This window comes from Saccopteryx leptura, chromosome 4, assembly GCF_036850995.1.
Source record: "Saccopteryx leptura isolate mSacLep1 chromosome 4, mSacLep1_pri_phased_curated, whole genome shotgun sequence".
Classification (NCBI taxonomy): Eukaryota; Metazoa; Chordata; class Mammalia; order Chiroptera; family Emballonuridae; genus Saccopteryx; species Saccopteryx leptura.
Genome location: NC_089506.1, coordinates 144,041,394 through 144,067,770, shown reverse-complemented (window position 1 = coordinate 144,067,770; position 26,377 = coordinate 144,041,394). Strand labels below are relative to the sequence as shown.

General features: G+C 37.4%; 1 protein-coding gene across 2 annotated transcripts in view; it reads left to right on the top strand.

Moving 5' to 3' along the window:
• The first annotated feature begins 6,421 nt into the window (after positions 1-6,421).
• Positions 6,422-26,377, top strand: part of TMEM161B (transmembrane protein 161B) — an 89,062-nt gene continuing 69,106 nt past the window's right edge. For both annotated transcript variants that reach the window (XM_066381803.1, XM_066381805.1), the window contains exon 1: positions 6,422-6,543. In XM_066381803.1, the coding sequence (XP_066237900.1) occupies positions 6,541-6,543 (3 nt within the window). In that variant the 5' untranslated portion in view covers positions 6,422-6,540. The remainder of the gene's footprint in view (positions 6,544-26,377) is intronic.

Sequence of the window (26,377 nt, the reverse complement as noted above, 5' to 3'; positions counted from 1 at the left end):
ATATCCTTTATTTGTTTTTATAGCCTTTAATGCTGGCTGGTATCTCCATTGTGGTACTGGTTCTTAATTCTAAAATGTTATTTTTAAATGTTTATTATATGTTTTATGGACTTAAGGAAGTTATGCACAATTCTACTTTGGCAAAAGGTTTAATCCATGTCTATGTTTTTTTCTAAAGCTTATAATTTTTCTCTTTTAACATACTAAAGTACCTTCCTGGGTTAAATTCAACTTGTTTTATTATCTCTTTTACACATTTTCTGGGTTCTGTTTGCTACTATGTTATTTTTAGGCTTTTTGCCTCTATCTTCATGAATATGACTGGACTGTCTTTATCGTTTTGGTGTCAAGATTACTTTTTTCTATAAACTGGAATGCTTGTGTAAGCTTGATATTTGTTATTTTATTTATTTATTTTTCTTTGAGAGTGTGAGAGACAGGGAGAGGGTGAGAAATATCAACTTATATTTGCTTTCACTTTAGTTATACATTGAGCTTCTCCCACATGCCTTGACCAGGGCTTTGCCAGTGAACCCTTGCTCAAGCCAGCAACCTAGGGCTTTTCATGCCAGCAATCTTTGGGCTCAAGCTGGCAAGCTTTGGGATCATGTGAATGCTCCCTAACTCAAGCCAGTGACCTGCGGTGACAGCCTGTGCTCAGAGCCAGCGACCTCAGGCTGGCTACTTCAGTGTTCCAGGTCAATGCTTTATCCACTGTGCTATCACCAGTCAGGCAGAAATTTGTCCTTTAAATGTTTGGTAAACTCTTTGGGCAACATGTTTTCATTTGGGGAAAATTTCTACTGATTCAATCTCTTACATAGTAATTAGACCATTCATATATCCTATTTCTTCTTACATGACTTTTGAAAACTATCTCACTTTTACTTTTCTATTTATTGTAACAAAATTGTTAATGATATATCCTCAATCTTTACAGAATTTGTACTAATGTCTCATTTTCATTTCTAATATTCTTTGTCTCTGCTTTCTTTCTTGGGTAACCTTGTCAAGATTTGTTAGCTATTATTAAAAAATACATTTTTTTCAATTACAGTTGACATACACTAGTTTCAAGTGTACAACTTTATGATTAAACATTTATATAATGTACAAAGTGATCACCCTGATAAGTCTAGTACCCATTTGATACTATACATAGTTATTACAATATTATCGACTATACTTCTCTTTGCTGTACTTTACATCTCCTGTTTTTATATCTTGCAATTTGTACAAAAAGATACAACTTTTGACTTTGTTGTCTCTTTGTGTTAAGTATTTGCGTTCTGTTTCATTCATTTAATTTCCCTTATTCTTTTTCTAATCCCTTATGTTTAGGAGAGATTATCAGTTCTTTAATTTTCAGTCTTTCTTAATTTAAATATTTAAAGTTTTCAATTTCCTTATAAGTACTGTTTTAGCTGCATTCTCTAGGTGTTGATATGTAGTATTTTTGTCATTGTTCAGTTTTAAATACGTATTTAAGGGGCAAAAATAGAAGACACTATTTCTCAAAAAACTTATGGAAGCCAGAAACAAGAGAATTGATCTTCAAAATGATCGTATAAAACAGCTGCTTACCCTGGCCAGTTGCCTCAGCGGTAGAGCATCGGCCTGATCAGGGCACACAGAAGCACCCTTCTGCTTCTCCACCCTTCCCCCTCTCCTTCCTCTCTATGTCTCTCTGCCACTCCCACAGCCAAGGCTCCACTGGAGCGAAGTTGGCCTGAGTGCTGAGGATGGCTCCATGGCCTCCACCTCAGGCCTAGAATGGCTCTTGCAACCGAGCAACACCCCAGACAGGCAGAGCATCAGAGCATCGCCCCCTGGTGGGCATGCCGGGTAGATCCTGATGGGGCGCACGCAGGAGTCTGACTGCTTCAGCTGCTTCTAACTTCAAAAAAATACAAAAAACAAAACAAAATAACAACAACAAAAGAACCCCAAATAGGCAATTGCTAATTCAGTAAAAATGTTCTTTCAAATTAAAGGTGAAATAAATAGCTTCAGGATAGAAATATTGAATTTGTTGCTAGCAGTTACAAAAGGAAGCACTAAAATAAAGCATGTTCTTTAGAAAGGAATATCCCAAATGGAAGCTCAAATTGAAGGAGTCATGTAGCACAATGAAGTAAATGTTTGAGTAAATATAGAAACATTTTTTTTTTTTAATTTTTTTTTATATATTTTTTTCATTTTTCTGAAAGTGGAAACAGGGAGAGACAGTCACAGACTCCCGCATGCGCCCGACCAGGATCCACCCGGCACGCCCACCATGGGGCGACGCTCTGCCCACCAGGGGGCGATGCTCTGCCCATCCTGGGCGTCGCCATGTTGCGACCAGAACCACTCTAGCACCTGAGGTAGAGGCCACAGAGCCATCCCCAGCGCCCGGGCCATTTTTGCTCCAATGGAGCCTTGGCTGTGGGAGGGGAAGAGAGAGACAGAGAGGAAGCGGAGGGGTGGAGAAGCAAATGGGCGCTTCTCCTGTGTGCCCTGGCCGGGAATTGAACCCGGGTCCTCCGCACGCTAGGCCGACACTCTACCGCTGAGCCAACCGGCCAGGGCTTAGAAACATATTAATACATATTAAATATACACAATATATAACATGTAGTGAGGTGGTAGATTAAGTTGATGTGTTCTCAGTTCCTTACATTGCCCAGAAAGAGATACAATACAAATTATTTTTACTTAGTCCATTTCTCCTTTTGAGCCTGGGAGAAATGAACTAATAAGAATCAATTTAAAAGAAGGCATAAAAGGAGAAAATCAACATAGGAGAGATGAAACAAAGAACAAATATTATAGTAGACTTAAATCCAAGTACATTTCCTCAGGTTAATATGCTTTTCCCATCACACAGAATAAAATCCAAACCCTTTCCTGGCTTTCAATGCCAACATAATTTAGCTCTTTCCTACCCCCAAATTTCTTTTTAGTCACTATGCTCCAAGCAGGCAGAATTTCTTTTGGTTCCTTAAATAATCAAGCTAGTTCATGCCTTAGGATTTTGTATTACTGTCCCCTCTTCAAGCAATGGTTTACCCAATCTGCAAAGCTGGATTCTGGAAAATAACAGCTTAAATGGCACTTTCTTAGAAGCTTTCCTTAGTCATCGAATCTAAAATAGTGATCTATATTAATTTCCTGCCTACTGCTATTACTATCTTGTATTTTTATATGTAAACTCCCTTATAGTAAGGGCCATGTCTGTTCATTTACTACCATTTCCCCAAGAAAAAAGATAATATTTAGTGAATGAGTAAAGTTTATTTACCTTTTAAACAGGTACTTTCTTATGGTTTTGTATGTTTACATCTTGCTGGTGGTTGTTTAAAGACTTCCCTGATATAAAATGGTACCAAATGATATCAAGTTCCCATTTATGGATGTCAGTGAACCATAAAAATGTGCACTGTACAATCTGTATAAAAATTATAGGAGTGATTCCATCAATTAATCAGGTATGTGGTATAGTCCTTGATATAACTATGGTAAGAGTAAAAAAGGAAAGGTTTGGAGGAAGACTACCTTACTAAATTATTAAAGAATTGCAATTTGCTTCTGAAGAACATGTTTGTCCCAAATTAGGAAGATGAGAATAATATCGGTATATGTTACAAAGCATATATAAATAAATAAAAGCTCCTTTCATCTGTTCTTAAGTAAAAAAATTTAAATAAATTAAAAAAGATTATCCCACAGAAAGGTTGTTTTAGAGTGGTAATTCTAGAAGTGGTGATTTATATATTTTGGTTACTTCCTTTTTTACTCCTTGTTCCATGCTTAGAATTTTTTCCATACCAAAGCAATCATAGTGGTCACAGTTTTGCATCCTCATCTTTTAATTTAGAAAATAAACATTTTCCATTAGAGACTAGTCTAATGACTTTTTAAAAATAGCTATAGTATATTTCATTAATATACATAATTGAATTTGACCAATCTCTAATTATTAAAGATTGTTCCTAATTTTTTTACCTAATTATTGCTACAACTATCATTTTTGTTCATAATATTTATTTAAATGGTATTTCTTAAGGGAAGGGGGTAAATAATATAAAAAGTAAGTCCTAGCTTACCAGGTGTTTATGCCTAATTAGGAAAATATACATGGTGGGTTCAAAAAGGCACTGCATAACAAAGCATGTAACAATCATATTTGTTTGAAAAAGGAGTAGAAATTTCTTAGGAGAAGCTCATCAGAAAAACATTTTGCAAAGAATATGGAGCTGGACTTGGAAAAGCGATAGGTCTTACTGGTTGGACATGTTCCAGGTTGGTGTCCATGTTGAAGGAGGAGGTAACTTTTTGTTGGGGTTCTTCACTTGTATCTGAGAACAGTTCTCACTTGGGAAGTCCTGATTACAAAGCAGTAATATTAAGCAACTAGGACTTCCATCAAAGACTGGACTTCTAGTTCCCCTGACAAAAACTACCAAATTTCTTTTTAAACTCCACCATTCACATCTTTTTTCCCTTTTATAATTCTTCCCTTTGTTATATCTTTGTCAAAGACTCTCATCTATTTTAAGTAATGGAAATAAGCAAATCTTTCTCTCTTCAAGGCATGTAACCTATACAAAACATTACAATATTCTGTAGGGTATTAAAAAAGAACTGGGAAATGATGTCTCAAAACATGTATGCATTTTAATCTTTAAATAAATAACAGAAATAAGAACATTAAAAAATATTAACCAAGTGTTATCAACTTGCCATACACCAAATAAGGATCATAAAACTCCTTGATCTACTAAAAATAATAAGCAAATAACAAATAATGGCTGTGATTTCCTTTCATGGTTGAACTCGGGCAGGAATGGATTCCACCCTGACATTAATTCCAGTCTTACTGTCACACAGTATATACTTTGTGAACCTCAGTGAGTTTGCCAGCTTTAGGACAGCTGTTAAGAACCAGTGTCAGAAATGAGAGTAAGACTTCACAAGATGTGTTGTCACTGAAACTGATAGCCATTCTCCTTCTTCACCTTTTCTTCCTCAAGGATAGCAGCTGCTTCCCAGATATACCAGAAGACTCCAATCCCTCTCTACCACTTACCATGTACACATGCCCCGGGGGTTGTCTATTTACAAACTTGTCCGGCTACAGCAGAGGTGGAACTCTCAGGGAAGTTCTGGATTCATCCACAGGAGTATCTGTTTTCACAATTTCCCAGCCCCACCTCACCTGTTTTCAATGCTAGTATCTAGAATTCCTGTATTTTTATTGTTACAAAATTTATCCATCCACAAAACATAACCCCAACCCAACACATACACTCAATCTCTAGTCCCTTTTCTAGGATAATGTAACTTCCTTGTGCATGTTTCTTTTGGATGGCTCAGAACTCCAATTCTCAGGATCTTTCGAATATTTATTTATAGCTTGGATAACATGCTTTCTAGGTATCTGAAAAGGAAGGTGAAACATAACATAGCCACCTCTGCCTGCCCAACCTTCTTAACGTCTAAAGCTTCCTAATTTCCCTCCTTAATTCCAGCTTTATGACAAAACTAGACTATGGCAAAAAGAGATCCCATAGATGAAACTACAGATACGGTCTCCACTTAAGGAAGGATCCCGAAGTTGTAGCTTCATTTCTGAGATAAAGGTGCTCTGCATATCCATTTCAAGCCTGGCTCCAGTACTGTTTTATTAGAGCCAAATAAAAAGGCAGAGGAGTTGATGGGCACGGGTTGTGGGGGGAAAAACTAAAAATTAAGAGATATGTGGGAGTTTCACTATCTTCGACCTGACGATATATTTAAACTAAAAGGAAATCGTCCATATTGCGATGGATTAAATAGGCGGAATATCTCTTCCCAGTTTCTCTGCTGTTGGTCGATGTTCTGGCTTCAGCTGGTATACGTGAATAGTGAAGCAACTTCTCACAATCAAATTCCACTGTCTTGTCGAAGGGGAGAGCTGGAACCCATTAAAGCAGGCAGCGAAGATGACACAGGTCTCTTTAAGATCTGTAACGTCTCCCAAAAAGGGCCAGTAGAAAACCCCAGAAAATAGAGGGTGTGGCTGGGCTGAGGCGATTACTGTGCTGTCTCAGCCTGAGGTTTTATCCCTCACTACATCCTCTGGGTCTAGAGTCAGCTCCTACCCCATTCACCAACCTGCGCCTCCAACACCACCAAGAGTGAGGATGCGCTCCTGCCCAAACCACCCAACCTACCTCAGGATCTTCTCAGGCGCCACAATGGGGAGGCACCCGCCTACCTGTGCTGCGCCTGCGCCTCCCCCACGCTCTCAAGGTCAGCTCCGCCTCCCGCGACTAACCTAGCACCTACGGAAGAGGCAGTAGAGGACGTCTTGCGTAACCTCACCTCTGCGTGGCGTGGGGTCGCTGCCGTTCAGGAGAGGGGCGGGACTTCCTGTTTCGTACAGGCAGGACTTCCGGAAGAGCCGGAAAACCCTTTCCCTCGCACAGTCCAGAGGTTCCCGGCATCAGGTTAGAGACGGGCGGTCCGAGACGGTCGCGGTCCAGGGCGGCTGGTTCAGTACTTGTGTTTGGCGCCATGGTGAGTTCTTCTGAGAGGGCTGGAGTAACAACAGTGGGGAGGAAAGTTTCGGAGGTGGGTCCTGTGAAGGGAGCCGGCTGAGTGCCCAACTGAGGATGGGAGCGGGGGGGAGCAATGAAATGAGCCGAACCTCAGGACCCACCGCCTGCTTTGGAGCATCCGAGCGCCTGGCTCCCTGAGGAAGCAACACCTGTACTGCCCAACTCTGAGTTCTAAGAGTTCAGAGTAGGTAGCCAAAATGTTCGTGGCCCATTCACAGTGTATGGCATGTGGTCCCAGAGTTGACCTTGCCTGTTGATCGTCTCAGAGAGTTCCAGAATTGACCTTGCTTGGTTGGTCATCTCCTCCTCTCCCTTCTTAGCTACCGGGCTATAGCCAAAAACTTCAGATCTTAAAAACGCCTTTAGTCTTTCCAGGCGCACACAACGGATCCTCAAATTGTAGAGGACAAACACCTATCACTTAAAGAAACGACAAGGCCAGCTTATCTTTCAAAGTAAGCCCTTTTGGAGTTGGAAAGCATGTCAAATAAAAAATCCGAAATTAGTAAGGAGAGACTTGATTCTAAAGGAATATTGCAATGGCGTGGGGGAAGGGACTATTAGAGTAGGGAGAATGCCCTGACCATGACATGTTAAGAGTCTCAAAGATTAGGCAAAGGGGGTTTTTCTTTTATAGCGGAGAGTAAACAAGGCTAGAAAGAACCGAGTGTGGGGAAGTGAGATGAAAGGGTATTATGGTCTGATAGATCAGAGATTATGTTTCCCTCAGATCAGCCTATTTTATAAAGGAGCTGTTAAGGAGCTGTATGCTGTTTCAGACTAAGGGTAGGCCAGCGTTCAGGAACTTGGGGGAAGAGGATCTTAACCAGAATGTGGGTAACAAACATTTTATTTCAATTGATCTACAGGGACAGGCAGTTCAGCTAGTCATTTATAAAGCAAAGACTGTGAGTTTGCAGGTTTGTGTCTGGCCCTGTCATAGGTAAACAAGAGCTTTATTCCAAGTCCTAGGGGGACCAGTGGTTCTTTGCAGAAAGCCTTTTTCCAAAACAAAAGGGTGGGGTGAAGATGGGGGAATTTCTTAACTTTTGCTCTTTTCCAAGATCACAGGGGTCTAGTAAAATTCAACATTGTCAGTTACTTGACTTTATAAAAGATTTCAAATCCTTATTTGGAGGGGGTTCTTTCTTGGAATTTAGCCGCAGTTTGCCATGCTTTTTCAGGACCAATATTGACATTGTTCAGCTGTATATGATGATTGACTTTTGAATGACTTGTAGAGATTTAACTGAATGTGAAACAAAAGAACTTTCAAATAATGTGGTTCTTAGTGCACTCTACTATGCTGTTACTAATAACCTCCGACTCTTTTGGGCACTGTGTGTGGGGTGTGTGTGTGTGTGTGTGTGTGTGTGTGTGTTAACCTCAGTGAATAATATGGTATTATTTTTTTCCTTTCGTATCAATGAAATTGAACACAATTAAGGAACAGTAAAACAGGAAGGAACTAAAGATAGTAATTATTCTAACTGCCCAACCACCACCACCACCACCAGTATTACAGAAGGAAGAATCTGAGGTTTAGAAATAGGGAGTGATTTACCTAAAGTAACAGTAGTGAGCATAGTCTGGATTAAAACTCAGATCTCCATTTTTTAAATTTAAGTTGTTTTTGACTCTTTGGTCTTAAAAGTTTAAGGTAGAGTGTATTTAAAATCCTTGAATTTATTATTATCCCAGAGAGTTGGACATGAACATATTTCCAGTATTCTGCAATACTAGAGGTAGAAACCCTCTAAAAAACAAAAGTAGTTTTGTTTTAAGCTAAGGTAAACAAACTAATGCTGTTTCTCAAAATATCACTTAAGAGGATGTCACCACCTGGAGGATGCACCAGGGTCCAGGTGGTTAACTTTCTCCATTCTGGTATTGCTTATATCTCTAAGTTAATTTACTTATTTCCCTTTTAGTTTTTACAGCTATGGAATTGATAAAGTCTGTATGTTTAAGTGTGGTCAATGCTTGTAATCCTTTGAAAGAAAGGGTTGACTAATAACCATGAAGTTAACAAGGATTGAATTTATTTAGGGTTCAGCTTAGTTGGATTGAAAACTTTTGCTCTGGTTGGTCTAATGATATAATGAAAACAATGTGGTACTTGAATTCAAAAGACCCAGATTCTGCCCATTTATTAGTTATATGAATTTGGCAAAATCATCCAATTTAAAATAGGAGTTATATTTTCCTCTTAGTTAAGAGAGGTGGGACTTGATGGGAATAAAGCACCTAATTCATATTTATGATTCTATGACTTCACTGTGGACTGTTTTCAGAAGAGGTACATATTTTTGACAAATAAGATTTAGTTTGATTTCCACTTTTTTTCCCCGTGTTGATTTATCAAGTTTGATTTCTTTTATCATTCTTCTTTTTGTTTTTTTATACATCATATATTTGGCCAAGTTTTTCACTGATGTCTTAAGTACTACTCCAAAATGGAAAACAAATCCTTGGGATACCTTGATTTGATTTTTATTTTAATAAATATAAACTCACTCTGTTCTCTTATTCTCTGATACATTATGTAGACCAAAATGCAATAAATGCCTATCCATATAATAAGATTCTCTTTTTGTGAGCAAATGACAACAGGCTTATGATCTAGACTAAAAATACTGTGTATTCACTCTTTATCTTGTTGCTTTAATGTTGAGAAAATGTATAGTCTGTAGACAGTTTACTGAAAGAATAAAGCTATTGAAACTTAGAGACAAACTTTAATCATGTAGATCTTTTGATCATTAGCATCCTATGGTAATTTTTAGTATTGGGATTGAACTATATATAGCCTGTTGGGAAAAAGAGGTTGTAAATCTTTGTATTAAAGTTTATGAGAAAGTTTTCCTTTTGGGAGGTTAGAAGGGGTATGGGGAAGAGATTGGAGTGTTTTTTGTTGTTGTTTTTGACAGAGACAGAAAGTCAGAGAGAGGGACAGCCAGGGACAGACAGACAGAGAGGGAAAAAGATGAGAAACATCAATTCTTTGTTGCAACTCCTTAATTGTTCATTGATTGCTTTCTCATATGTGCCTTGACTGGGAGGCTTTAGCAGAGTTAGTGACCCCTTGCTTAAGCCAGCGACCTTGGGCTTCAAGCCAGTGACCTTTGGGTTTAAGTCAGAGACCATGGGGCATGTCTGTGATCCACGCTCAAGCTGGTGAGCCTGAGCTCAAGCCAGCGACCTTGGGGTTTCGAACCTGTGTTCTCCACGTCCCAGTCCAACTCTCCACTGCACCAACACCTGGTCAGGCTGGAGTAAGCGTTATAGGGGAAATGCATGTAATATGCTCAAAGAGTACAGAGGAAAGAAATTAATTCTAACTGGAGAGGGAGCTTAACTTAGGTTCCTTAAGCTGAATTTTGAAAAGTGGGTTAGACACTAGTTCTCAAATTTGAGTTTCCTTAGGATTCACTTATGGTGTTTGATTAAAAATGCTTATCGAGGCCCCATTATTGGTGGGTGGAGTTTTAGAATCTTATCTTTAATGAGTTTTATAGTGAAGTCTGAAACTGGTGGCTCTTTTACCACACTTTGAGAGAACTGTAATTTAGACATTTTTTTGATGAAGATATTGGAGGTTTTGTGCTTACTGATAATCAGACATGATTATCAAACTGGTAATCAGTTTGTTGATATGGTGGGTTACTTTAATTGATTTTTGGATGTTGAACTAGCTTTGAATACCTGGAATAAATCTCACTTAGTTAGGATGTATAATTGTTTATAAATGTTGTTTGATTTGATTTCCTAATATTTTGTTTAGGATTTTTTGCATTTTATATTCATGAAAGATGTTGGTTGATAGTTTGTTTGTTTTTGGCGGGGGTTATGTCTTTGCCTGGTTTTGGTATTAGGGTAATGTTGGACTCATAGAATTGGTTAGGAAGTTATTACTCTGCTTCTATCTTCTGAAAGAGACTACAGTATAGAGAATTAGTATAATTTCTTCCTTAACTGTTCAGTAGAATTCACCAGTGAACCCATTTGGGCCTGGTGCATTCTGTTTGTAAGGTTATTAATTATTGATTCAATTTCTTTAATAGGTAAAGACCTATTCAGATTGTCTGTTTCTTGTGTCAGTATTGGCAAATTGTGTCTTCCAAGGAATTGGTCCATTTTACCTAGGTTATTAAAATTGTGAGCATAGAGTTGTTCATAGTGTTCCTTTATGAGCCGTATGCCCACAGGATCTGTGATGTACCCTCTTTCATTTCTGATAGTAATAATTTGTGTCTTTCTGTTTTATCTTAGGTTTTCTGGCCAGAGGCTTATTGATTTTATTTGATCGTTTCAAAGAACCAGCTTTTGGTTTCCTTAATTTTTCTATATTGATTTCCTGTTTTCAATTTTATTGAATTTTTCTCTAATTCTTATTATTTCTTTTTCCTGCTACTTCTGAGTTAATTTGCTCTTTTTCTAGTTCCCTAAGGTGGTACCTTAGGTGATTGATTGTAAATGGTTTTTAATATATGCATTCAATTTTATAAATTTCCCTCGAAGCAACACTTTTGCTGAATTGCATAAATTTTGATAAGTTGTGTTTTTTCTTTCACCTTTAATTTTTCTTGAGATTTTCTCTTTGAACCATGTGGTACTTAGAAAGGCTTAATCTCCACATAATTTGTGATTTTCCAGTTACCTTTCTGTTCTTGATTTATATTTTAGTTCTGTTGTATCTGAGAGCAGGCATTGTGTGATTTCTGTTCTTTGAAATTTGGTAAGGTGTTTTATGGCCCAGAATGTGCTCTATTTTGGTGAATGGACATGTGGAACTTGAAGGATGGATTCTGGTCAGGCCTCATTAGTTCATCACATTGGGGCTGTTATTTGGGTTTCTTCTCAGATCTTTACTTCTCCTCTGACTTTGCTCATTTAATACTTCTTTCCAAAAGAGGCTTAGTCAAGTAAGAGTAGAGAATAATCTCTTGGTTAGTTTTTGGGTTGATTCAGGTTAAATCATAAGACCAGTTGATACTTTGGGTTTTGGTCCACTTTTTAAATAACTTGGTTCTTTTATTTGCTCTGGCATAAAAGCTTAAAAGCAAATTTAGTTGATTTTAGAAAAATCAGAAGATAATATAAAATGTTCATTTCTAAGGAAGAATTTATTGCCTGAATTGTTGTGGTGTAGTGGATAAAGTGTTTACCTGGAATGCTAAGGTCACTGGTTTAAAACCTCGAGGGAGGTTGCTAGCTCTGAGTGTGGCTGGTCAGCATGGGGTTGCTAGCTTGAGCGGGGGAATCATCCACATCAGGGGTCCCCAAACTATGGCCCACGGGCCGCATGCAGCCCCCTGAGGCCATTTATCCGGCCCACCGCACTTCTGGAAGGGGCACCTCTTTCATTGGTGGTCAGTGAGAGGAGCATAGTTTCCATTGAAATACTGGTCATTTTGTTGATTTAAATTTACTTATTCTCTATTTTAAATATTGTATTTGTTCTCGTTTTGTTTTTTTACTTTAAAATAAGATATGTGCAGCATGCATAGGGATTTGTTTATAGTTTTTTTTATAGTCCGGCCCTCCAATGGTCTGAGGGACAGTAAACTGGCCCCCTGTGTAAAAAGTTTGGGGACCCCTGATCCACATGATCCCAAAGCTCACCAGCTTGAGCCCAGAGGTCGCTGGAGTGAAAAGCCGAAGGTTGCTGCTTGCTTGAGCAAGAGAACAATGCCGCCGCCACCCCGCATACGAGAAGCTCAATGTACAACTACAGGTTGATGCTTCTCACTCTCTCCTCCTCCTTTCAGAAGCAGTCAGTTCACAACTAAAGTGGGAACAAGTTGATGCTTCTCACCTTCTCTCCCTTCTGTGTGTGTCTCTCTCTCACAATAAATAAATAAATAAAAGAGAGCAAGAGAGAATTTGTTATATTTTTACTGGTGTGCCATGGTTTTGCCCATGTTACAAAATCAAGAATGTACAACTTGCTCCAAAGGAACTTTGAAGAAATAAACTTGTCTGTAAATTGTCAGTCCTATAATAAATATTGTGTTGATTTGGATTGAAATGATTCTTTTTTAAGTGCAATCTATATGTCAGATATTGTTTTTGACAACAGGGTATAACTGTTTATAAAACAAAGGCAGTCCTTTTATTGGGACAGTCTGATGATAATCACATGAGACATAATATGTGTTAGTCAAGGTAAATGAAACAAAGAGGTAAAGCACAGTAAGGGATAGAAAATGATTGAGATGGTTATTTAAATAGAACATTTGGAGAAAGCCTCAAGGAGGTGACATTGGAATATATATATATGTTCTGTGTATATGCCTGTTACCTATGAGTACATATTTATGAACTGTACTCTAATAATTTATTGTAGTAAATCTTTTGCTAAAGTTATATATTATCATTTTTCTAAACAGTGAACAGGAAAATAATAGAAATATGTTGTAAAAAACCCCTAAGATAGTAGGTGATATTATATTTTATTTCATAATTTGCATTTTTGTGCTACATATTTTGTTTTTTAAATTACTACATTTCTTGAAAGACTATACCACTCAGAATACCCTGATATTACAGTCATATAATTTTCTTACATAAAACACACTTGGTAATTCTATTGTTAAAATAGATTAAATATCTTCCTTATTTTGGACATAAAAGATTTAGAAAAACCCAAAACAGTTTCAACTTTTGATACTTTGATATTGAGACTCAAGATCTTAATATCTGATTATAATGTTTTTTTTATTATTTATATCTTTAGATGTGAAAACCAATGTGCTCATGCAGGCGTTTATTAAAAGTGACTTTGGGAGAAGTACAGTTAATATATGGCTTGAACTAGATAGTATAATGAATATGTAGCTTGAATAAACACTGTGCTTGAACTAGAAGTGGATGACCTCTGTAGTTTGACTCAAGGTTCTGTAATTCTGAAAATGTGCATTTGTGAATATAATTAATGTACATTTAGTTGCATGTACATTGAGGGGACAAAGGAGGGGCTATTCAATTTGTATTAAGTTCAGGAAGAGTTTCATAAAGAACTTTTTGGACTAGGCCTTTTAGTAAAAGTATGTTGGATGAGTAAGAATTTGAATTTCACTTTTCCTTACTAACAACAGCTACATTTACATTTATGTTTATATCTAGTCTACTTATATTACTTATTTAAATCTTTATGAAGTAGTTCAATATTGGGGATTTTTAAATCTTTTTTAAAATTTATTTTAATGTGTTTTTCTATTACAGTTGACATACGATATTAATTAGTTTCAGGTGTACAACATAGTGATTAATCATTTATATAACTCACAAAGTGATCACCCCAGTAAGTCTAGTGCCTATATGACACCGTGCATAATTATTACAATATTATTAACTATATTTTCTAGGCTATATTTTATATCTCTGTAACTGTCAATTTGTACATCTTAATTCCTTCACCTTTTTCATTCATTCTTCTGAACCTCCTCCCATAATCTGGCAATCAACAAAATGTGTCTGTGTATCTGTGAATTTGTTTGTTTTGTTTGTTCATCTAGTTCCTTTTTTTAGGTTCTACATATAAGTGAAACTATATGGTATTTTTCTTTGCCTGACTTATTTCACTTAGCATAATACCCTAAGTTCATCCATGTTGTCACAAATGGCAATATTTCATTCTTTTTTATGGCTGAGTAATATTTCATTGTGTGTGTGTGTGTGTGTGTGTGTGTGTGTGTGTGTGTGTACACGGCATCTTCTTTGTCCAGTCATCCTTTGATGTACATTTAGGTTAATTCCAAATCTTGGCTATTGTAAATAATGCTTCAGTGAACATAGGGATATATATATCTTTTTAAATTAGTGTTTTAGAGTTCTTCAGATAAATAGCTACAGTTGGAATTTCTGGGTCATATTTTACAGATGTAGAAAAGGAGGCACAGCAAAATTAGAATAACCCATCCAAAGTCATATAGCTTAGTGGAATTTGACTTTAACCTTGGCTGTTTGGACACTATACTGTTCGCCAGTCTTATTGTTTATCTTTGATAAGTTTCAACTTGCGAAAAGATTGAATTTAAAAAATATTTTCTTGTAGAAATAATATTATAGTTACTGATTATATTTCTAGACAATCCTTGCCAATCCAGTTAATTCCTAACATCTTGGATAGTGTTAGAGAAATTATTACTGTCATATATAGCACTATTTGTTGGCTTTTCTAACTCAGATGCCAGAAACTCTGCCACTGCTACTGCAAGTCACAACAAGAATTTCTTCAAATTCCTTTCACCTTATTTTACTTATTATGAAGCTCCTTTATAGAAAAAATAGATGCTGTAGATGATAATGATGGGTCTTTACAATAGGTTCTTGGAAGTGGAGAAATTTGGATTGTGAAGAAGAGATGAGATGGAAATACTAAGGGACATTGAAAAGAGAAAGGGAAACTTTTCTCCACCAGTAGAAATGATTTAATGAAGAAGGAACCTTCAACAAACTGTTCTATTCCATTTTCTAAATATTTGACTTTATAGACTGCCATCAGTTAATGTCACAAAAGCTATGGCTGTTTTTCTTTTTTAAATAGTTTAATAACTTTATCTTTGTGATAAGTAGTATACACCTTTTGAAATGTTAATCTGGATTATTTTTTATATCATTATCTATGCCTGCCCTTTGCACAGTGTTTAGGTGATTTTTGTTATCTTTAACCTGTTGATGGTCATTGTTTGCTCGAATGCAATGACCCACATAGAAAAAGCAATGTCACACATAGTTTCCTGCTTTTGTTACCTGAAATAAATCATACTGGGGGGTTTTGCTACACCAAAACCTCATTTACTTCATTGAATGTTTTTTGAGTATTTTTATAATGTAAGAAGGCTTTGGCCATTTTTATGGTGAGTATAAATGATTGGTTAGAAAATGGTGGCCCTGGCTGGTGGCTCAGTGGATAGAATGTCAGCATATGTTCTTCCTGGGTTCGATTCCTTCTCAGGGCACACAGGAGAAATGACCATCTCCTTCTCTTCCCTACTCTCTCCCCCTTTTCTCCCACTTCCCCTCCCACAGCTAGTGGCTCGATCAGTTCAAGCATTGGCCTGGGCACTAATGATAGCTTGCTTGGTCTGACCACGACAGCCACGGGCATAAAAATAGCTCGGTACTTGAGCATCAGCCCTAGATGAGGTTGCTGGGTAGATCCTGGTTGGGGCACATGCGGGAGTCTGTCTCGCTATCTTCCCTCCTCTCACCTTAAAAAAAGAAAAAGAAAGAAAGAAAATGGTTTCATTTTTTTTTATGGTTTATGAACATATGTATTTAAATATAAGTGTTTCATGATTAGAATTTTTTTTTTTTAATATAAGTGTTTCATGATTAGAATTATTATTCTTTTTAATACAGTGTTTCTCAAGAGAGAATCATGATGTTTTTTCCTCAGAAGTTTTGTTTTTATTACTGGTTAAATTTATTAGTAGAATCTAACTTATGTTTAAATTTGTGCTTACTACCTCCCTCCTCCTTTGCCCTGTGAGATTAATTAACCTTAAGCCAGTGAAGCCTCACTGTATCATTTATCACTAGACAGCTTAGTTCTTTCAGTAGATCAGATGTTTTATATTAAATATATCACTCTTTTCCTAATCCAATCTGTAAAGCAAAGAAGAAAGTAGAAGAGAATCTGGGTAATTGGAGTTAGAATTAATTGTCAACAAAGTAAGTTTTCTAATCAAGAGGGACAGATGAGAAATCTTTGGTAACGTTCATTGTAATATAAGTCATACTTTTACCTGAGAACTCGATCTTTAAGACTAAAACTTCTAATTTGACTTCAGTTAACATTCTTATTCTTGATTTTTTAATACAGAGCTTCTCAATCATTCATATCAGAAGTACTATTTATGGTCATTCATTATAATTCTTTTTCTTGATGGCTGCTAAAATTTTTTCAGATCAGAAAGAAAATGAACCATTTAATAAGAGAGAAATAGCTTAGTATCTGAAATAAATTAAAACAAAAAAAACTATAGAACTATTGCCACTCACTCACAAATCTCCTGAGGAAATTTCCACAAACTACTAATTGAGTTGAGAATACTGGGCAGTGGGCTAGGTGTACTTTACATTAACTTGGAGCTCTGATTTCCATTCAGGTCTCCTGTAAATGTTAGTTCATTTAACCCTTAAGGAAGGGATGATTATTCACCCCAATTAGCAATTAACTACCTATTACAGGATTTGATGGTGAGTTACAAATGGTAAACATGTGAAGGCAAACAATCTATTGTGTATTTAATTAAAATGTTGCAATAATAAACAAGACTTTTTAAGATTTGGCGATCATTTGCCGACTTGTCATTTTATAAAGAGTGAGGTCCAGAGAGTGCTTGTCTAATTGCTGTATAGTGGCAGAAGCACTGTGACCGCAGTGTGTTTAATTATTCAACATATTAAATAGTCATAATGAATGCAACTTTCTAATATACTGCTCACAAAAATTAGGGGATATTTCAAAACGAATAGAAGTGATAAAATAGCCCCTGATTTTTGTGAGCAATAGTGGTTAACCTTAGGGGTGCGCATAAAATTTCTTGGCTTTTGGATAAGGTTTAAAGTTTATAGAGTTAAGCTAAATTTTTTATTTTAAATTTGTCTAATAAAGCTTTATTACCGAGTTTAACAAAGTTGTAAATTTTAGTTTGTTTAAAAGAAAGTATTTTAACACAAATACCAATTACTTTAAATTGAGAGGATTATCTTGTCAAAATAGGCCTCTTTTTCTGAGATATGTAGAATGTATAATGTCTTTTCATCCTGAAGGGAATAATTTTCTTTTTCATGCTAAAGTTTATTGCTTGCCACACAGTATGAACTTGAATGTAGTGAACAGTGAGCATATTTATGCTTTATCCTTTAATTTCATCTAAAAGGTAAATATTCAACTTGTATTGAAAACCTACCATGCTAAGCACTTTTCTGGTAATGGGAATGGGGCTGGAGAAATTAGATGAATACAGTTTTAGTGGGATGAGACCATTAAATTAGTGGTTACAGTGAATATGAGAAAGGCCATTTTGGAGTTATGAATATTTTTTTTAGCAAGGAAGGTTTTATAGAGGAAGTGAAGATTGAGGAATAGGATGGAATTGGTCTGAACAAAATGATTTGTAAATGTCAAGTATAGATTTCTTCATTTTGACTAATAGCTTCTTTGCATATAGATCTATCTGTAGGGAGATTTTCTATGTCCGAAAATACAATTAAGGAAGAATGGCAGAATGTAGGGATGCCTTCTTCCATTGTACCTTTTGTTTGTTACTATTAGTACTATAATGAAACATTTATTCGTATCTTGGATAGGATGAAGTTGCTTGTTAAGATCTTTAAAAATTTTTTTTTTATTCATCAGCATTTTAGTAACTGCATGGTATAACTTTAAGTGAGATATTGCATAATTCATTCAACTACTGTGCTGGAAAATTATTTTTTTAAAATACACAACTAGTAGTTTTAACATTAATATGTTAAAGTGCTTTGTGATTTTATTTAATTAGAATGCCTTTTTTCTACTGAAAAAGTATTCTTGCCCTCTATTTGTTGTGGTTCTTCCACTTTGTCTTATCAGTTTATATTGAGGGAGTTGTCTTAAGTTTATTTCTAAGTTTATCCAAACTCTGAAAAAATGGCTTTCTAACATCATCTCCAGATAAAAGCCTAGTGCTGCTGTTTTTGAATATAGTTATGTGAAATTCATGCATTCTACTATATTGTAGGTCTAATTATTTACCTTAAAGTACATTAAATTTCTTGTTCATAGTTTGGAAAGTAACAAAACGTCTGCTTGGGTTTTTACTTGAAAGAAATTAAAAATGTACTTTTGTATTATGAAACATTGATGCTGGCAAACCAAACTAATTCTGTGATCAATTAAATTTGAAAACCTATGTACTTCAGTTCAAAACCATAGTTGTTGATAATTATGTTTTTATGTTTTCCTTTCGCTCATTTTACCTTAAATATAATGCTATATATAGTATGGATTTGAACTGTATAAAATTGCCATTTTGTAGGTCAAAACAGTAAATATCTGTGACTTCATATGATAAAACCAATGTCTATATAGGTGACCTTACACATATTCTTTAGCTGCTTTCCCATCAAAATCTTTTATTTAGCAAAGGCCTCCTTTTCTTGTTTTCAGGCCTGTTTACAGTGTTTATAAGAGTTGGAGTTATGTTATAAAACCAGATACAATCAACCATGGGATTCTAGAGGTGGTCTGTGGTCAGGAATTCCTTTGCTTTATTCATGATTGCTTTATGCTCTTGAGACATTATATGTGAGAATTTCTCTCCTGGATTAAATGTAGACAGCCCTTGATCCTATTAAAGAACCCACTGGAAGTAGTCATTTTTAGAAACCCAGATTGGGTCTGTCAGTCATCCACATGAATAAGTTCATCAGATCTATCTTTTCAAACTTCTGGACCTCCCCTCAGTCATATTGCTGAGATCCTGACCTTGGTGTGGTTAATCTTTAAGATCTCTCAAACTTTGACTACTCAGTTTTAAAACTTCAGACATTTGTATGCCTATTTGTGTTTTAATTCAGTAGGACAGGTTTTTGTTTGTTTGTTTGTTTGTTTTTCACAGAGAGAGTCAGAGAGAGGGATAGATAGGGAGAGACAGGAACAGAGAAAGATGAGAAGCATCAATCATCCATTTTTCATTGTGACACCTTAGTTGTTCATTGATTGCTTTCTCATATGTGCCTTGACCATGGGCCTTCAGCAGACCGGGTAAACCCTTGCTCGAGCCAGAAACCTTGGGTCCAAGCTGGTGAGCTTTGCTCAAACCAGAGGATCCCATGTTCAAGCTGGCAACCTCGGGGTCTCGAACCTGGGTCCTCCGCATCCCAGTCCGATGCTCTATCCACTGTGCCACCGCCTGGACTGGCAGTATGACAGGGTTTTATAAAGTTTATTTTCAGCTTAAACCTTTGGTTTTATTTATTTTTGATTAAGTGATTAAATTCCCACAGTTAACTGTTTTCTAGACTATTCAGCACCTCTTTAATATTGGTTCCTTCCATTTGCCTTACACATGCATGTTTTCCCCCTTATAAAAAATAGTTTTTTTGTAGTAACCATCAGATTTTCTCCTTATTGCTTAGTTTCTCCGACAAATAATTATACCCATTATTTCTATCATATCTTCACATAATCACCTAAGTTTTATCTTTCTGTCTGAGACTTTCCTTGTGGAGATAATTACTAATCTCGTGTAATTCCTTATTTTCTCTTTAAAAAATCTTAATTCTTTTTACTTTTGTTTTCAAAGCTGGTTTAGTTCACGCTACATATTTTAGTTGATTTATAACTTAATTTTTTGATTCCAGTTACTTTTATCCCTCTACTTAAGTTTTTAACCAGGGTGACTGGGCTTATTAGAATTCTAAGTACCTGCAGAAAAGTCCATTGCATGGAATCCAACCAAAATAGCCATGTGGAACTGCTCATGGATTATGCCATTTGCTCTCTTTGTATGTCTAAGTATTATATATGTCTAAACTTATTTTCCTTTTTTGTCTGACAGAGGGATACTTCTTTAACCTTGTAAGCCTAGTTCTGTTGTCATGTCTGTGAACTAGTCATTCCCAGCTCTCCTATGTAGATTTAATTACTCCCTTTCTTGGAGTGCTCCCGTAACAGTGGCACTGACCTCCACCATACTACTTAACACATGTTATTTGTAGGTGGCAGGGGGTGGGTAATACTTTAAGAGATGGAATGTTTGATAACATCAGAACGTGATAGAAGAAATGAGTTGTCCTCTCATCTTGAACTTAGATATGAATTGGTTCTCATGTATAAGGTAGACATGTTATAGCCATATCAGTGATATTTATGTATCAAAAGATAGAATAATTTTTAGATAGGTTTATGTCTAAAGAAAGAGTGTATCAATTGGAAAGTAATTTTCTCAGTTGGAAATCTTAATAATGCAGTTTAGAGGAGTCCAGGATAGCGACAGAGTAGGCAAAAATTCCAACTGCCACCTCCCAGGACCAAATTGGATTACACCTTAATTTAAGAACAATCATCTTGAAAAACCAAATTTGGACTAAAGGAAGAGGACACTATAACCAAGGATCACAGAAGAAGCCACACCCAGACTGGTAGTAAGGGCAGAGACGTGGAAAGGGCTGCCCGGCTCCCAGAAGTGAGCAGTGGCTGAGGGTCTGAAGGGACTCACTGTGGGAGGATTACCCTAAGAAGGGTGGGTGCTCAGCTCCAGGTCTGGAGCCCCAGCCTAGAGCCCCATAGCCTAGATAGAAGATGCACCCACACAGCATTTGGCAGTGAAAAGAGCCAGGTTTCTGTCTGCAAGAAAGAGACTGGGCTTTCTGAGACTCAGGATACATCTTAAAGGACTCACATAGAAAATCTCGCTCACAACCACTTACCTGGGGCTCCGGTGGAGGGAGAGCTGAGAGGACTGGAGTTGCATGAGGAAAGTGTAAAGTTGAAGGCCCAGGAAGAGGCACTGTGGGGGACGGCCACTGGAACCCCTGTGCCGAATCATTCTCCAATACTGTAGTCGCCATTTTTCATGGGCAGAACATCCCCTTTGTGCGGGATCAGCCTGGGGAAAAGCAACTGCTCTGCCTTCGGGAGTCTCTCCTACCCCAGTCATGGTGATGAGTGGTTCTGAGAGGCTGGAAAGCAGGGGGAGCATCAGTGGCTCAGTTTTCTTGTGTTGAGACCAGAGCGTTGCCCCACATGTTCCCAGCTCTAGGACTGGTGCTTCCATCTCATGGGGAGACTCATTTGAAACTGTCCGGAGGGCAGGCAGATGGACTGGATTCCTGTGGCCACACCCTACTGAGGTCAGTGAAAAAAGTCTGGACAGACTGACACCTGGGACCGAGGGGTGGAGGCCCACCCACCACCCTTCCTAATACCTGAATTACCGCAGGCTCCAGACTCTAGCAGAGGGTTATTTTCAATTGTCGAGCCCAACAAGCATCCAGCAGACAGAGACTGCAGGAGATGGGACTCAGGGAAATTTGGCCTTTTAAGTGGACCGTCCCCCAAGCCCAGTGTGGATAAAAGCCAGCCAAGGAGTGCAGCTTGGTATTTCCATGTACACCTGGGCCAAGCAGAGGCAGCCACAACTCTGAATTGCTTGTAGCTCCAAGAAGGATGCAGAAGGCCATTCACAGGCAGTGTTTCCCACTGGTCCTTGCCGGGTTCCTTCCAGGAAGGCCCAGGACTGACACATCCAGGAGCCAGCTGCAGAAAGCATTGGTTCAGGACCTGACAACCCTTGTGGGAGTGGTATCCTAAGGAAAGACTCTTCACACCAGGCCCAGCTGAGGCGAGTTCCACTCTATGTGATCAGCACTGGCACAGTGGCTCGTGTGCATTGGGTAGGGTGGAGCTTCACAGTCAGCTAGCCTGGGAGCTAGATATTCTGTCTTGCAGGGCTAGATTCCACAGGGGGAAGGCAGAGAGGCTTGGAGCATGGACATTTACTGTGTGGGTCTCTGTGAATCTGTTCTTGGATCTGGTTGAGAATCTTAGCCACCTTTGGGGTGGTAGTCACAGTCAACCCCAGGAAAGGACTCTCTCAGTCTTGCTCCCTGAGAACAGGGTCTCACCAGCTGAAAGAACTTATGTAGAGGGGACTGTTGGCCACACTCAGTCTGAACCTGCTGCTCACCTTGTTGGGGAGAAATAAAATTTGAGTATCCAGCAGTGGCTGAGGGATTAAGCTCTAAAACAGGGGCCACATTCCCCGTTGTAAGCTCCTGACCAAGAGACTTCTGATTTAGGGGGTCCCACTAACGTTGTATTCACAACCTCAGTTGCCCTAACCCACCAAGCATGCAACCAGTAGTGGGGTTGGTTGGGTGAAGCTAGTTTGGGCCCACACTACAGTCTTACTACCGAAGACTGTGGGAGGCCAGGCCGCAGCAAGAGGAGGAGGTACAGCTGAAAAGTGGAGACAAATCTTACAGAGCTTGGGGCTTTATGGAGCCACTGTCATCTCTAAGCAGGAGAAACCTGATCCTCATACACAGGGTGCCCCCTCTCACAGTACCCAGACACAGAAAACACAGACACAAACAGTGAAAAGTGCAGCAGTTTCAGACTGGTAGCCCACAGTAGGTTACAAATAACAGCTGACACCAACCCAAGAAGATCTAGAGCGGAAACAACAAGTAGTGGGTAGGTGACAGCACCAACCCTAGACTCAGCTACCTACTGAAGCAGCACGCCCAAAGATGGAGTCTAGCAGGCATCAAACACTGTGGAGAATAAATACGTCCAACAAAACAGACATTCACAGTGTGTAATACACATGATCCAGGTTAATCCTTAGAGCCAGCCAACCTGTAGGTATAACCGTACCCACAAGAGGACCAACTGCATGTAATACTCACATGCAACAAGAGGGAAAATAGTACCTTCAAGAAGTATTCCAGAACGAGGAAAAGAGGTGGCATGGATATCAGCACCACTGAGCCACCTTCCTCATAAAGACACCACAAAATTTTTCAGTTAGACAGCACTACCTAATGAACAAAATGAGAAGACAGAAATGCACCACAAATTAATCAACAAGAGAAATCCCCAGAAAAAAAAACTGAATGACATGGAAGTAACCAAACTGCCAGATGCAGAATTTAAAATAATGATTTTTAGGATGCTGAAGGATCTTAGAGCTACAATGGATGGTGTAATGAGCACCTAAATAAAGATATAGCAAGCATCAAAAAGGACATTGAAATAATGAGAAAGAACCAGTTAGAAATGACAAATACAATATCAGAAATGAAAACTGCACTAGAAGGAATCAACAGCAGGCTGGATGAGGCAGAGGATTGAATCAGCAATTTAGAGGACAAGATAAATGAAAGCTGGAAACAGCAGCAAATAGAAAAGAGGCTTAAAAAGACAGTGGAAAATCTAAGAGTTCTGTGATAACATGAAGAGAAACAACATCCTTATCATAGGGGTTCATGAAGGAGAAGAGAATGAACAAGGGATAGAAAACAATGTTTGAAGAAATCATAGCTGAAAACTTCCCTGAATTGATGAAGGAAAAAAACTACACAATTCAAGAAGCACAGAGAGTCCTATTTAAGAGGACCCAAGGAGGCCTACACCAAGACACATTATAATTAAAGTGTCAAAATTAAGAGACAAAGAAAGAATACTAAAAACTGCAAGAGAAAAGTAGTTAATTACCTACAGAAGAGCCCCCATAAGGATGACATCTGACTTCTCAACAGAAACATTGGAGGCCAGAAGGGAATCACAAGAAATACTCAAAAGTGATGCAGAACAAGAGCCTACAACCAAGACTTCTCTATCGAGCAAGGCTATAATTTAAAGTCAAAGGAGAAATAAGCATACCCAGACCAAAAAAAAAAAAAGACAAAATAACAATTCAAGGAATTCATTTCAATTAAACCTGTACAGCAAGCAATATTATGGGGCCTGCTGTAAAAAGAGCATAGGGGAAAAAAATCTAGAAAAAGAAGATTGTAGATATAAAGAATAAAATGGCAATAAATAAGTACATATCAGTAATCACCTTAAATGTAAATGTATTAAATGCTCCAATCAAAAGACATAGGGTCATAGGTTAGCTGCATGGATAAGAAAACAGGACCTACACATATGCTGTCTACAAGGGACCCATCTTAGAATAAAAGATACAAATAGACTGAAAGTGAAGGGATGGAAAAAAGTATTTCATGCAAATGGAAATGAAAAAAAAGCTGGAGTAGCAGTACTTATATCTGACAAAATATACTTTAAAACAAAGGCTGTGGTAGTGAGTAAAGAAGGTTACTACATAATGATAAAGGGAGCTGTCCAACAGGAGAAAATAACTATTGTAAATATTTATGCGCCTGATATAGGAGCACCTAAATATATAAATCAGATTTTGATGGCCATAAAGGGCGAGATCAACAGCAATACTGTAATAATAGGGGATTTCAATACCCCACTGACATCAATGGATAGATCCTCCAGACAGAAAATGAACAAAGAAACAGCAGCCTTAAATGACCCAATAGATCAACTGGATTTAGTAGATAACTTCAGAACCTTTCACCCTAAAACAGCAGAATACACATTATTTTCAAGTGCTCATTGTACATTCTCTAGGATAGACCACATGTTAGAACACAAAACAAGTCTCAGTAAGTTTAAGAAGATTGAAATCATATCAAGCATCTTCTCTGATTACAATGGCATGAAACTAGAAATGAACTACAATAGAAAAACTGAAAGACATTCAAACACTTGGAGGCTAAATAGTATGTTATTAAATAACAAGTGGATTAACAATGAGGTCAAGGAAGAAATTAAAAATTTTTTGAAACAAATGAAAACGAACATACAACAACTCAGAGTGTATGGAACACAGCAAAAGCAGTCCTGAGAGGGAAGTTTATAGCATTATGGGCATACCTTCAGTAGCAAGAAAAATCTCAAAAAACAACTTAATCTGTCATCTAAAAGAACTAGATACAGAACAACTAAATAAAGCCCAGAGGAAGTAGAAGGTAGGAAGTAATAAAGATCATAGTGGAAATAAATGATATAGATACTAAAAAACAACACAAAAGAGCAATGAAACTTAGAGCTGGTTCTTTGAAAAGGTAAACAAGATTGACAAACCTTTAACTAGACTCATAAGAAAAAAAACAGAGGACTCAAGTAAATAAATTTAGAAATGAAAAAGGAGAAGTAACAATTGACAATGCAGAAATACAAAGGATTGTAAGAAAATACTATGAAGATCTATATGCCAAAAAATTGGACAACATAGGTGAAATAGATAAATTTCTAGGAACATACAATCTTCTAAGACTCAATCTGGAAGAATCAGAAAAACTGAAGAGACCGATTACAACAAATGAAATTGAAACGGTTACCAAAAAACTCCCAACAAACAAAAGTTCTGGACTGGATGGGTTCACAGGCGAATTTTACCAAATATTCAAAGAAGAATTAACACCTATCCTTCTCAAGCTATTTCAGAAATTCAAGAGGAGGGAAGACTTCCAAGCTCCTTTTATGAGGCAAGCATGATTCTCATTCCAAAACCACTTAAAGACACTACAAAGAAAGAAAACTATAGACCAATATCCCTGTTGAACATAGATGGCAAAATTTTTAATATAGTATTAGCCAACTGGATCCAGCAATACCTTAAAAAAGTCATACATCATGATCAAGTGGGATTTTTTCTGGGGATGCAAGGCTGGTACAATATTGGCAAATCAATCAATGTGATTCACCACATAAACAAAAGGAAGAATAAAAATCACATGATTATATCAATAGATTCCAAAAAGCATTTGATAAAATCCAGCACCCATTTATGATCTAAACTCTCAGCAAAGTGGGAATACAGTGATCATACCTCAACATGATAAAGGCCATCTATTATACACCGACAGCCAACATCATACTCAATGGACAAAAATCAAAAGCAATCCCCTTGAGATCAGGAACAAGCAGGGGTGCCCCCTTTACCACTCTTACTCAACATAGTTCTAGAAGTCCTATCCACAGCAGTCTGACAAGAATAAGAAATAAAAGGCATCTAAATTGGAAAAGAATACGTAAAACTATCACTGTTAGCTGATGACACGATACTGTACATAGAAAACCCTAAAGTGTCAGTCAAAAATCTACTACACCTGAAAAATGAATTCGTCAAGGTGGCAGGATATAAAATTAATATTCAGAAATTGGTGGCATTTTTATACACCAACAATAAAGTGTCTGAAAGAGAAAT